The sequence below is a fragment of the Rhinoderma darwinii genome, chromosome 9 (genome assembly GCF_050947455.1).
Source record: "Rhinoderma darwinii isolate aRhiDar2 chromosome 9, aRhiDar2.hap1, whole genome shotgun sequence".
NCBI lineage: Eukaryota > Metazoa > Chordata > Amphibia > Anura > Rhinodermatidae > Rhinoderma > Rhinoderma darwinii.
This window is the reverse complement of record NC_134695.1, coordinates 75,739,568-75,752,967: the sequence shown is the minus strand read 5'-3', so window position 1 is coordinate 75,752,967 and position 13,400 is coordinate 75,739,568. Positions and strand designations below refer to the sequence as shown.

The 13,400-nt window shown below is 42.3% G+C and overlaps 1 protein-coding gene across 1 annotated transcript in view; it reads left to right on the top strand.

Moving 5' to 3' along the window:
- Positions 1–1,070: 1,070 nt before the first annotated feature.
- Positions 1,071–13,400, top strand: part of COPB1 (coat protein complex I subunit beta 1) — a 32,212-nt gene continuing 19,882 nt past the window's right edge. The window contains exons 1-2 of the mRNA XM_075838203.1: positions 1,071–1,187; positions 1,717–1,865. Of these exons, the coding sequence (XP_075694318.1) occupies positions 1,775–1,865 (91 nt within the window). The 5' untranslated portion in view covers positions 1,071–1,187; positions 1,717–1,774. The remainder of the gene's footprint in view (positions 1,188–1,716; positions 1,866–13,400) is intronic.

The following is a 13,400-nucleotide window of genomic DNA, read 5'->3' as shown; positions in this document are numbered from 1 at the left end:
CTCGCTATTCTGCTGGTGGAGTCACTGTGTACATACATTACTTATCCTGTACTGATCCTGAGTTACATCCTGTATTATACTCCAGAGCTGCACTCACTATTCTGCTGGTGGAGTCACTGTGTACATACATTACATTACTTATCCTGTACTGATCCTGAGTTACATCCTGTATTATACTCCAGAGCTGCACTCACTATTCTGCTGGTGGAGTCACTGTGTACATACATTACATTACTTATCCTGTACTGATCCTGAGTTACATCCTGTATTATACTCCAGAGCTGCACTCACTATTCTGCTGGTGGAGTCACTGTGTACATACATTACATTACTTATCCTGTACTGATCCTGAGTTACATCCTGTATTATACTCCAGAGCTGCACTCACTATTCTGCTGGTGGAGTCACTGTGTACATACATTACTATCCTGTACTGATCCTGAGTTACATCCTGTATTATACTCCAGAGCTGCACTCACTATTCTGCTGGTGGAGTCACTGTGTACATACATTACATATCCTGTACTGATCCTGTTACATCCAGAGCTGCACTCACTATTCTGCTGGTTGATATTGGATACAGTCAAGATGACAATTCCCAGAATGCAAATCACCAGAGCAAGCTCTTTGGAGATACTGAACAAGCAGGGAATTCTGGGAGATTTCCGCTCTGAAGCCTGCAGGACGTACCTATGTAAGTATGGGTTACACAATCTACAATCATTATTATTGCACGGCGTCATATTGGTTTTGTTTTTATATTAGTTTTTTTTTACTAGAAATAATACGAATTGCTGTCTTAAAGCTTTGCTAGTAGCTGCCATGGAGACCTCCACCACTAGTCAGTCACCTCATGAGCTTCACCGCGGTTGGAGCCTCAGTCATACACTGGAGGACATAATACACGAGGCCTCCCCTAACAAGCCTTCCTGTCACCTAACAACCAGTCACTCCGCTAACAGACGTCACTTCCGGCTTCTGCGCCGTTTCTTGCAACACTTCCGCTGTGTGCTTTATACTTAATGTACTTCCGTTTTGCTGCGTTCCATGTAGAGAATTACTTCCGGTTTGTTGCTCACCACCGGGCGGGGTTTCTCAGGACCTTCCCGGCTTCCGTAGTCTTGATGTGGCCTCAGCTCTTCCACGTCACCGAGAGAGAGCTCGTCTGACACCCGGGCCGAGAGCAGGTAATGTCTCCGGCGCCCCCCTTTATGTCATAGAGCCCCGTCATGTCCCGGTAGTGAGCCGCTGTCTCTGTCATCCACCCTCTTCCTGTGTGTGAAGCCTTAGCTGATTCCTGTAATGTCCTGTACGGATGGCGGTATCCGTGCGGTATCAGTGCGGTGGCGTTTACCCTTTTTGCTTTTAGAAAGGTCTCCGATGACGTCTGACATGACAGCGAGGTCATAGTTGGTGATGATTTCCTCCATTGTGGGGTGTTATGGGGGGCAGCGCGGCAGGATGGACGCCACCATCCGAGCGTCCCGCTTTACGTCATACGGTCGTCGCTGGTCATGTGACAAGTGTCGTTGCTCCCCCTACATTGTAATCGAGATGTTAGAAAGTCCCACGACTAATGTGCGATTCCGTTCTCGTGGCCGCGGTGCAGGAAGTCGCCGTCCAGCGCAGACATGACCTCCCGTGGTGTGATGGCGGCTCCGCCTCCCGTCTGTTGTTTCTTCATCGTCTTATTTACTGTTTGTTCCTTTTCTCCAGGGCCAGAAACCTGCCTGACGTTTAACCCTATATCTGACCGCGATACCTCGCCGGAGCCATGACCGCCGCAGAGAACGTGTGCTACACCCTCATCAATGTCCCCACCGACTCCGAACCGCCATCAGAAATCACACTCAAGACCGACCTGGGTAACATATGATCCTGACTTACATTCTGTATGTACACAGTGACTCCACCAGCAGAATAGTGAGTGCAGCTCTGGAGTATAATACAGGATGTAACTCAGGATCAGTACAGGATATGTAATGTAATGTATGTACACAGTGACTCCACCAGCAGAATAGTGAGTACAGCTCTGGAGTATAATACAGGATATAACTCGGGATCAGTACAGGATAAGTAATGTAATGTATGTACATAGTGACTCCACCAGCAGAATAGTGAGTGCAGCTCTGGAGTATAATACAGGATATAACTCAGGATCAGTACAGGATAAGTAATGTAATGTATGTACACAGGGACCACCAGCAGAATAGTGAGTGCAGCTCTGGAGTATAATACAGGATGTAACTCAGGATCAGTACAGGATAAGTAATGTATGTACACAGTGACTCCACCAGCAGAATAGTGAGTGCAGCTCTGGAGTATAATACAGGATGTAACTCAGGATCAGTACAGGATAAGTAATGTAATGTATGTACACAGTGACTCCACCAGCAGAATAGTGAGTGCAGCTCGAGTATAATACAGGATGTAACTCAGGATCAGTACAGGATAAGTAATGTAATGTATGTACACAGGGACCACCAGCAGAATAGTGAGTGCAGCTCTGGAGTATAATACAGGATATAACTCAGGATCAGTACAGGATAAGTAATGTAATGTATGTACACAGTGACTCCACCAGCAGAATAGTGAGTGCAGCTCTGGAGTATAATACAGGATATAACTCAGGATCAGTACAGGATAAGTAATGTAATGTATGTACACAGTGACTCCACCAGCAGAATAGTGAGTGCAGCTCTGGAGTATAATACAGGATATAACTCAGGATCAGTACAGGATAAGTAATGTAATGTATGTACACAGGGACCACCAGCAGAATAGTGAGTGCAGCTCTGGAGTATAATACAGGATGTAACTCAGGATCAGTACAGGATAAGTAATGTATGTACACAGTGACTCCACCAGCAGAATAGTGAGTGCAGCTCGAGTATAATACAGGATGTAACTCAGGATCAGTACAGGATAAGTAATGTAATGTATGTACACAGGGACCACCAGCAGAATAGTGAGTGCAGCTCTGGAGTATAATACAGGATATAACTCAGGATCAGTACAGGATAAGTAATGTAATGTATGTACACAGTGACTCCACCAGCAGAATAGTGAGTGCAGCTCTGGAGTATAATACAGGATATAACTCAGGATCAGTACAGGATAAGTAATGTAATGTATGTACACAGTGACACCACCAGCAGAATAGTGAGTGCAGCTCTGGAGAATAATACAGGATATAACTCAGGATCACTACAGGATAAGTAATGTAATGTATGTACACAGTGACTCCACCAGCAGAATAGTGAGTGCAGCTCTGGAGTATAATACAGGATGTAACTCAGGATCAGTACAGGATAAGTAATGTAATGTATGTACACAGTGACTCCACCAGCAGAATAGTGAGTGCAGCTCTGGAGTGTAATACAGGATGTAACTCAGGATCAGTACAGGATAAGTAATGTAATGTATGTACACAGTGACACCACCAGCAGAATAGTGAGTGCAGCTCTGGAGTATAATACAGGATGTAACTCAGGATCAGTACAGGATAAGTAATGTAATGTATGTACACAGTGACACCACCAGCAGAATAGTGAGTGCAGCTCTAGAGTATAATACTGGATGTAACTCAGGATCAGTATAGGATAAGTAATGTAATGTATGTACACAGTGACACCACCAGCAGAATAGTGAGTGCAGCTCTGGAGTATAATACAGGATGTAACTCAGGATCAGTACAGGATAAGTAATGTAATGTATGTACACAGTGACTCCACCAGCAGAATAGTGAGTGCAGCTCTGGAGTATAATACTGGATGTAACTCAGGATCAGTACAGGATAAGTAATGTAATGTATGTACACAGTGACTCCACCAGCAGAATAGTGACTGCAGCTCTGGAGTGTAATACAGGATATAACTCAGGATCAGTACAGGATAAGTAATGTATGTACACAGTGACTCCACCAGCAGAATAGTGAGTGCAGCTCTGGAGTATAATACAGGATGTAACTCAGGATCAGTACAGGATAAGTAATGTAATGTATGTACACAGTGACTCCACCAGCAGAATAGTGAGTGCAGCTCTGGAGTATAATACAGGATATAACTCAGGATCACTACAGGATAAGTAATGTAATGTATGTACACAGTGACTCCACCAGCAGAATAGTGAGTGTAGCTCCGGAGTATAATACAGGATGTAACTCAGGATCAGTACAGGATAAGTAATGTATGTACACAGTGACTCCACCAGCAGAATAGTGAGTGCAGCTCTGGAGTATAATACAGGATGTAACTCAGGATCAGTATAGGATAAGTAATGTAATGTATGTACACAGTGACTCCACCAGCAGAATAGTGAGTGCAGCTCTGGAGTATAATACAGGATGTAACTCAGGATCAGTACAGGATAAGTAATGTAATGTATGTACACAGTGACTCCACCAGCAGAATAGTGAGTGCAGCTCTGGAGTATAATACAGGATATAACTCAGGATCAGTACAGGATAAGTAATGTAATGTATGTACACAGTGACTCCACCAGCAGAATAGTGAGTGCAGCTCTGGAGTATAATACAGGATATAACTCAGGATCAGTACAGGATAAGTAATGTATGTACAGAGTGACTCCACCAGCAGAATAGTGAGTGCAGCTCTGGAGTATAATACAGGATGTAACTCAGGATCAGTACAGGATAAGTAATGTAATGTATGTACGCAGTGACTCCACCAGCAGAATAGTGAGTGCAGCTCTGGAGTATAATACAGAATATAACTCAGGATCAGTACAGGATAAGTAATGTAATGTATGTACACAGTGACTCCACCAGCAGAATAGTGAGTGCAGCTCTGGAGTATAATACAGGATATAACTCAGGATCAGTACAGGATAAGTAATGTAATGTATGTACACAGTGACTCCACCAGCAGATTAGTGAGTGCAGCTCTGGAGTATAATACAGGATATAACTCAGGATCAGTACAGGATATGTAATGTATGTACACAGTGACTCCACCAGCAGAATAGTGAGTGCAGCTCTGGAGTATAATACAGGATGTAACTCAGGATCAGTAATGTATGTACACAGTGACTCCACCAGCAGAATAGTGAGTGCAGCTCTGGAGTATAATACAGAATATAACTCAGGATCAGTACAGGATAAGTAATGTAATGTATGTACACAGTGACTCCACCAGCAGAATAGTAAAGTGCAGCTCTGGAGTATAATACAGCATGTAACTCAGGATCAGTACAGGATATGTAATGTAATGTATGTACACAGTGACTCCACCAGCAGAATAGTAAGTGCAGCTCTGGAGTGTAATACAGGATGTAACTCAGGATCAGTACAGGATAAGTAATGTAATGTATGTACACAGTGACACCACCAGCAGAATAGTGAGTGCAGCTCTGGAGTATAATACAGGATATAACTCCGGATCAGTACAGGATAAGTAATGTAATGTACACAGTGACTCCACCAGCAGAATAGTGAGTGCAGCTCTGGAGTATAATACAGGATGTAACTCAGGATCAGTACAGGATAAATAATGTAATGTATGTACGCAGTGACTCCACCAGCAGAATAGTGAGTGCAGCTCTGGAGTATAATACAGGATGTAACTCAGGATCAGTACAGGATAAGTAATGTATGTACACAGTGACTCCACCAGCAGAATAGTGAGTGCAGCTCTGGCGTATAATACAGGATGTAACTCAGGATCAGTACAGGATAAGTAATGTAATGTATGTACACAGTGACTCCACTAGCAGAATAGTGAGTGCAGCTCTGGAGAATAATACAGGATGTAACTCAGGATCAGTACAGGATAAGTAATGTATGTACACAGTGACTCCACCAGCAGAATAGTGAGTGCAGCTCTGGAGTATAATACAGGATGTAACTCAGGATCAGTACAGGATAAGTAATGTAATGTATGTACACAGTGACTCCACCAGCAGAATAGTGAGTGCAGCTTTGGAGTATAATACAGGATGTAACTCAGGATCAGTACAGGATAAGTAATGTAATGTATGTACACAGTGACTCCACCAGCAGAATAGTGAGTGCAGCTCTGGCGTATAATACAGGATGTAACTCCGGATCAGTACAGGATAAGTAATGTAATGTATGTACACAGTGACTCCACACGCAGAATAGTGAGTGCATCTCTGGAGTATAATACTGTATGTAACTCAGGATCAGTACAGGATAAGTAATGTAATGTATGTACACAGGGACCACCAGCAGAATAGTGAGTGCAGCTCTGGAGTATAATACAGGATATAACTCAGGATCAGTACAGGATAAGTAATGTAATGTATGTACACAGTGACTCCACCAGCAGAATAGTGAGTGCAGCTCTGGAGTATAATACAGGATATAACTCCGGATCAGTACAGGATAAGTAATGTAATGTATGTACACAGTGACACCACCAGCAGAATAGTGAGTGCAGCTCTGGAGTATAATACAGGATGTAACTCAGGATCAGTACAGGATAAGTAATGTAATGTATGTACACAGTGACACCACCAGCAGAATAGTGAGTGCAGCTCTGGAGTATAATACAGGATGTAACTCAGGATCAGTACAGGATAAGTAATGTAATGTATGTACACAGTGACACCACCAGCAGAATAGTGAGTGCAGCTCTAGAGTATAATACTGGATGTAACTCAGGATCAGTATAGGATAAGTAATGTAATGTATGTACACAGTGACACCACCAGCAGAATAGTGAGTGCAGCTCTGGAGTATAATACAGGATGTAACTCAGGATCAGTACAGGATAAGTAATGTAATGTATGTACACAGTGACTCCACCAGCAGAATAGTGAGTGCAGCTCTGGAGTATAATACTGGATGTAACTCAGGATCAGTACAGGATAAGTAATGTAATGTATGTACACAGTGACTCCACCAGCAGAATAGTGACTGCAGCTCTGGAGTGTAATACAGGATATAACTCAGGATCAGTACAGGATAAGTAATGTATGTACACAGTGACTCCACCAGCAGAATAGTGAGTGCAGCTCTGGAGTATAATACAGGATGTAACTCAGGATCAGTACAGGATAAGTAATGTAATGTATGTACACAGTGACTCCACCAGCAGAATAGTGAGTGCAGCTCTGGAGTATAATACAGGATATAACTCAGGATCACTACAGGATAAGTAATGTAATGTATGTACACAGTGACTCCACCAGCAGAATAGTGAGTGTAGCTCCGGAGTATAATACAGGATGTAACTCAGGATCAGTACAGGATAAGTAATGTATGTACACAGTGACTCCACCAGCAGAATAGTGAGTGCAGCTCTGGAGTATAATACAGGATGTAACTCAGGATCAGTATAGGATAAGTAATGTAATGTATGTACACAGTGACTCCACCAGCAGAATAGTGAGTGCAGCTCTGGAGTATAATACAGGATGTAACTCAGGATCAGTACAGGATAAGTAATGTAATGTATGTACACAGTGACTCCACCAGCAGAATAGTGAGTGCAGCTCTGGAGTATAATACAGGATATAACTCAGGATCAGTACAGGATAAGTAATGTAATGTATGTACACAGTGACTCCACCAGCAGAATAGTGAGTGCAGCTCTGGAGTATAATACAGGATATAACTCAGGATCAGTACAGGATAAGTAATGTATGTACAGAGTGACTCCACCAGCAGAATAGTGAGTGCAGCTCTGGAGTATAATACAGGATGTAACTCAGGATCAGTACAGGATAAGTAATGTAATGTATGTACGCAGTGACTCCACCAGCAGAATAGTGAGTGCAGCTCTGGAGTATAATACAGAATATAACTCAGGATCAGTACAGGATAAGTAATGTAATGTATGTACACAGTGACTCCACCAGCAGAATAGTGAGTGCAGCTCTGGAGTATAATACAGGATATAACTCAGGATCAGTACAGGATAAGTAATGTAATGTATGTACACAGTGACTCCACCAGCAGATTAGTGAGTGCAGCTCTGGAGTATAATACAGGATATAACTCAGGATCAGTACAGGATATGTAATGTATGTACACAGTGACTCCACCAGCAGAATAGTGAGTGCAGCTCTGGAGTATAATACAGGATGTAACTCAGGATCAGTAATGTATGTACACAGTGACTCCACCAGCAGAATAGTGAGTGCAGCTCTGGAGTATAATACAGAATATAACTCAGGATCAGTACAGGATAAGTAATGTAATGTATGTACACAGTGACTCCACCAGCAGAATAGTAAAGTGCAGCTCTGGAGTATAATACAGCATGTAACTCAGGATCAGTACAGGATATGTAATGTAATGTATGTACACAGTGACTCCACCAGCAGAATAGTAAGTGCAGCTCTGGAGTGTAATACAGGATGTAACTCAGGATCAGTACAGGATAAGTAATGTAATGTATGTACACAGTGACACCACCAGCAGAATAGTGAGTGCAGCTCTGGAGTATAATACAGGATATAACTCCGGATCAGTACAGGATAAGTAATGTAATGTACACAGTGACTCCACCAGCAGAATAGTGAGTGCAGCTCTGGAGTATAATACAGGATGTAACTCAGGATCAGTACAGGATAAATAATGTAATGTATGTACGCAGTGACTCCACCAGCAGAATAGTGAGTGCAGCTCTGGAGTATAATACAGGATGTAACTCAGGATCAGTACAGGATAAGTAATGTATGTACACAGTGACTCCACCAGCAGAATAGTGAGTGCAGCTCTGGCGTATAATACAGGATGTAACTCAGGATCAGTACAGGATAAGTAATGTAATGTATGTACACAGTGACTCCACTAGCAGAATAGTGAGTGCAGCTCTGGAGAATAATACAGGATGTAACTCAGGATCAGTACAGGATAAGTAATGTATGTACACAGTGACTCCACCAGCAGAATAGTGAGTGCAGCTCTGGAGTATAATACAGGATGTAACTCAGGATCAGTACAGGATAAGTAATGTAATGTATGTACACAGTGACTCCACCAGCAGAATAGTGAGTGCAGCTTTGGAGTATAATACAGGATGTAACTCAGGATCAGTACAGGATAAGTAATGTAATGTATGTACACAGTGACTCCACCAGCAGAATAGTGAGTGCAGCTCTGGCGTATAATACAGGATGTAACTCCGGATCAGTACAGGATAAGTAATGTAATGTATGTACACAGTGACTCCACACGCAGAATAGTGAGTGCATCTCTGGAGTATAATACTGTATGTAACTCAGGATCAGTACAGGATAAGTAATGTAATGTATGTACACAGGGACCACCAGCAGAATAGTGAGTGCAGCTCTGGAGTATAATACAGGATATAACTCAGGATCAGTACAGGATAAGTAATGTAATGTATGTACACAGTGACTCCACCAGCAGAATAGTGAGTGCAGCTCTGGAGTATAATACAGGATATAACTCCGGATCAGTACAGGATAAGTAATGTAATGTATGTACACAGTGACACCACCAGCAGAATAGTGAGTGCAGCTCTGGAGTATAATACAGGATATAACTCAGGATCACTACAGGATAAGTAATGTAATGTATGTACACAGTGACTCCACCAGCAGAATAGTGAGTGCAGCTCTGGAGTATAATACAGGATATAACTCCGGATCAGTACAGGATAAGTAATGTAATGTACACAGTGACTCCACCAGCAGAATAGTGAGTGCAGCTCTGGAGTATAATACAGGATGTAACTCAGGATCAGTACAGGATAAGTAATGTAATGTATGTACACAGTGACTCCACCAGCAGAATAGTGAGTGCAGCTCTGGAGTATAATACAGGATGTAACTCAGGATCAGTACAGGATAAGTAATGTAATGTATGTACACAGTGACACCACCAGCAGAATAGTGAGTGCAGCTCTGGAGTATAATACAGGATGTAACTCAGGATCAGTACAGGATAAGTAATGTAATGTATGTACACAGTGACACCACCAGCAGAATAGTGAGTGCAGCTCTAGAGTATAATACTGGATGTAACTCAGGATCAGTATAGGATAAGTAATGTAATGTATGTACGCAGTGACACCACCAGCAGAATAGTGAGTGCAGCTCTGGAGTATAATACAGGATGTAACTCAGGATCAGTACAGGATAAGTAATGTAATGTATGTACACAGTGACTCCACCAGCAGAATAGTGAGTGCAGCTCTGGAGTATAATACTGGATGTAACTCAGGATCAGTACAGGATAAGTAATGTAATGTATGTACACAGTGACTCCACCAGCAGAATAGTGACTGCAGCTCTGGAGTGTAATACAGGATATAACTCAGGATCAGTACAGGATAAGTAATGTATGTACACAGTGACTCCACCAGCAGAATAGTGAGTGCAGCTCTGGAGTATAATACAGGATGTAACTCAGGATCAGTACAGGATAAGTAATGTAATGTATGTACACAGTGACTCCACCAGCAGAATAGTGAGTGCAGCTCTGGAGTATAATACAGGATATAACTCAGGATCACTACAGGATAAGTAATGTAATGTATGTACACAGTGACTCCACCAGCAGAATAGTGAGTGTAGCTCCGGAGTATAATACAGGATGTAACTCAGGATCAGTACAGGATAAGTAATGTATGTACACAGTGACTCCACCAGCAGAATAGTGAGTGCAGCTCTGGAGTATAATACAGGATGTAACTCAGGATCAGTATAGGATAAGTAATGTAATGTATGTACACAGTGACTCCACCAGCAGAATAGTGAGTGCAGCTCTGGAGTATAATACAGGATGTAACTCAGGATCAGTACAGGATAAGTAATGTAATGTATGTACACAGTGACTCCACCAGCAGAATAGTGAGTGCAGCTCTGGAGTATAATACAGGATATAACTCAGGATCAGTACAGGATAAGTAATGTAATGTATGTACACAGTGACTCCACCAGCAGAATAGTGAGTGCAGCTCTGGAGTATAATACAGGATATAACTCAGGATCAGTACAGGATAAGTAATGTATGTACAGAGTGACTCCACCAGCAGAATAGTGAGTGCAGCTCTGGAGTATAATACAGGATGTAACTCAGGATCAGTACAGGATAAGTAATGTAATGTATGTACGCAGTGACTCCACCAGCAGAATAGTGAGTGCAGCTCTGGAGTATAATACAGAATATAACTCAGGATCAGTACAGGATAAGTAATGTAATGTATGTACACAGTGACTCCACCAGCAGAATAGTGAGTGCAGCTCTGGAGTATAATACAGGATATAACTCAGGATCAGTACAGGATAAGTAATGTAATGTATGTACACAGTGACTCCACCAGCAGATTAGTGAGTGCAGCTCTGGAGTATAATACAGGATATAACTCAGGATCAGTACAGGATATGTAATGTATGTACACAGTGACTCCACCAGCAGAATAGTGAGTGCAGCTCTGGAGTATAATACAGGATGTAACTCAGGATCAGTAATGTATGTACACAGTGACTCCACCAGCAGAATAGTGAGTGCAGCTCTGGAGTATAATACAGAATATAACTCAGGATCAGTACAGGATAAGTAATGTAATGTATGTACACAGTGACTCCACCAGCAGAATAGTAAAGTGCAGCTCTGGAGTATAATACAGCATGTAACTCAGGATCAGTACAGGATAAGTAATGTAATGTATGTACACAGTGACTCCACCAGCAGAATAGTAAGTGCAGCTCTGGAGTGTAATACAGGATGTAACTCAGGATCAGTACAGGATAAGTAATGTAATGTATGTACACAGTGACTCCACCAGCAGAATAGTAAGTGCAGCTCTGGAGTGTAATACAGGATGTAACTCAGGATCAGTACAGGATAAATAATGTAATGTATGTACGCAGTGACTCCACCAGCAGAATAGTGAGTGCAGCTCTGGAGTATAATACAGGATGTAACTCAGGATCAGTACAGGATAAGTAATGTATGTACACAGTGACTCCACCAGCAGAATAGTGAGTGCAGCTCTGGCGTATAATACAGGATGTAACTCAGGATCAGTACAGGATAAGTAATGTAATGTATGTACACAGTGACTCCACTAGCAGAATAGTGAGTGCAGCTCTGGAGAATAATACAGGATGTAACTCAGGATCAGTACAGGATAAGTAATGTATGTACACAGTGACTCCACCAGCAGAATAGTGAGTGCAGCTCTGGAGTATAATACAGGATGTAACTCAGGATCAGTACAGGATAAGTAATGTAATGTATGTACACAGTGACTCCACCAGCAGAATAGTGAGTGCAGCTCTGGCGTATAATACAGGATGTAACTCCGGATCAGTACAGGATAAGTAATGTAATGTATGTACACAGTGACTCCACCAGCAGAATAGTGAGTGCAGCTCTGGCGTATAATACAGGATGTAACTCAGGAGCAGTACAGGATAAGTAATGTAATGTATGTACACAGTGACTCCACCAGCAGAATAGTGAGTGCAGCTCCGGAGTATAATACAGGATATAACTCAGCATCAGTACAGGATAAGTAATGTAATGTATGTACACAGTGACTCCACACGCAGAATAGTGAGTGCATCTCTGGAGTATAATACTGTATGTAACTCAGGATCAGTACAGGATAAGTAATGTATGTACACAGTGACTCTACCAGCAGAATAGTGAGTGCAGCTCTGGAGTATAATACAGGATGTAACTCAGGATCAGTACAGGATAAGTAATGTAATGTATGTACACAGTGACCCCACCAGCAGAATAGTGAGTGCAGCTCTGGAGTATAATACAGGATGTAACTCAGGATCAGTACAGGATAAGTAATGTAATGTATGTACGCAGTGACTCCACCAGCAGAATAGTGAGTGCAGCTCTGGAGTATAATACAGGATAAGTAATGTAATGTATGTACACAGTGACTCCAGCAGCAGAATAGTGAGTGCAGCTCTGGAGTATAATACAGGATGTAACTCAGGATCAGTACAGGATAAGTAATGTATGTACACAGTGACTCCACCAGCAGAATAGTGAGTGCAGCTCTGGAGTGTAATACAGGATGTAACTCAGGATCAGTACAGGATAAGTAATGTATGTACACAGTGACTCCACCAGCAGAATAGTGAGTGCAGCTCTGGCGTATAATACAGGATGTAACTCAGGATCAGTACAGGATAAGTAATGTAATGTATGTACACAGTGACTCCACCAGCAGAATAGTGAGTGCAGCTCTGGAGTGTAATACAGGATGTAACTCAGGATCAGTACAGGATAAGTAATGTATGTACACAGTGACTCCACCAGCAGAATAGTGAGTGCAGCTCTGGCGTATAATACAGGATGTAACTCAGGATCAGTACAGGATAAGTAATGTAATGTATGTACACAGTGACTCCACCAGCAGAATAGTGAGTGCAGCTCTGGAGTATAATACAGGATGTAACTCAGGAGCAGTACAGGA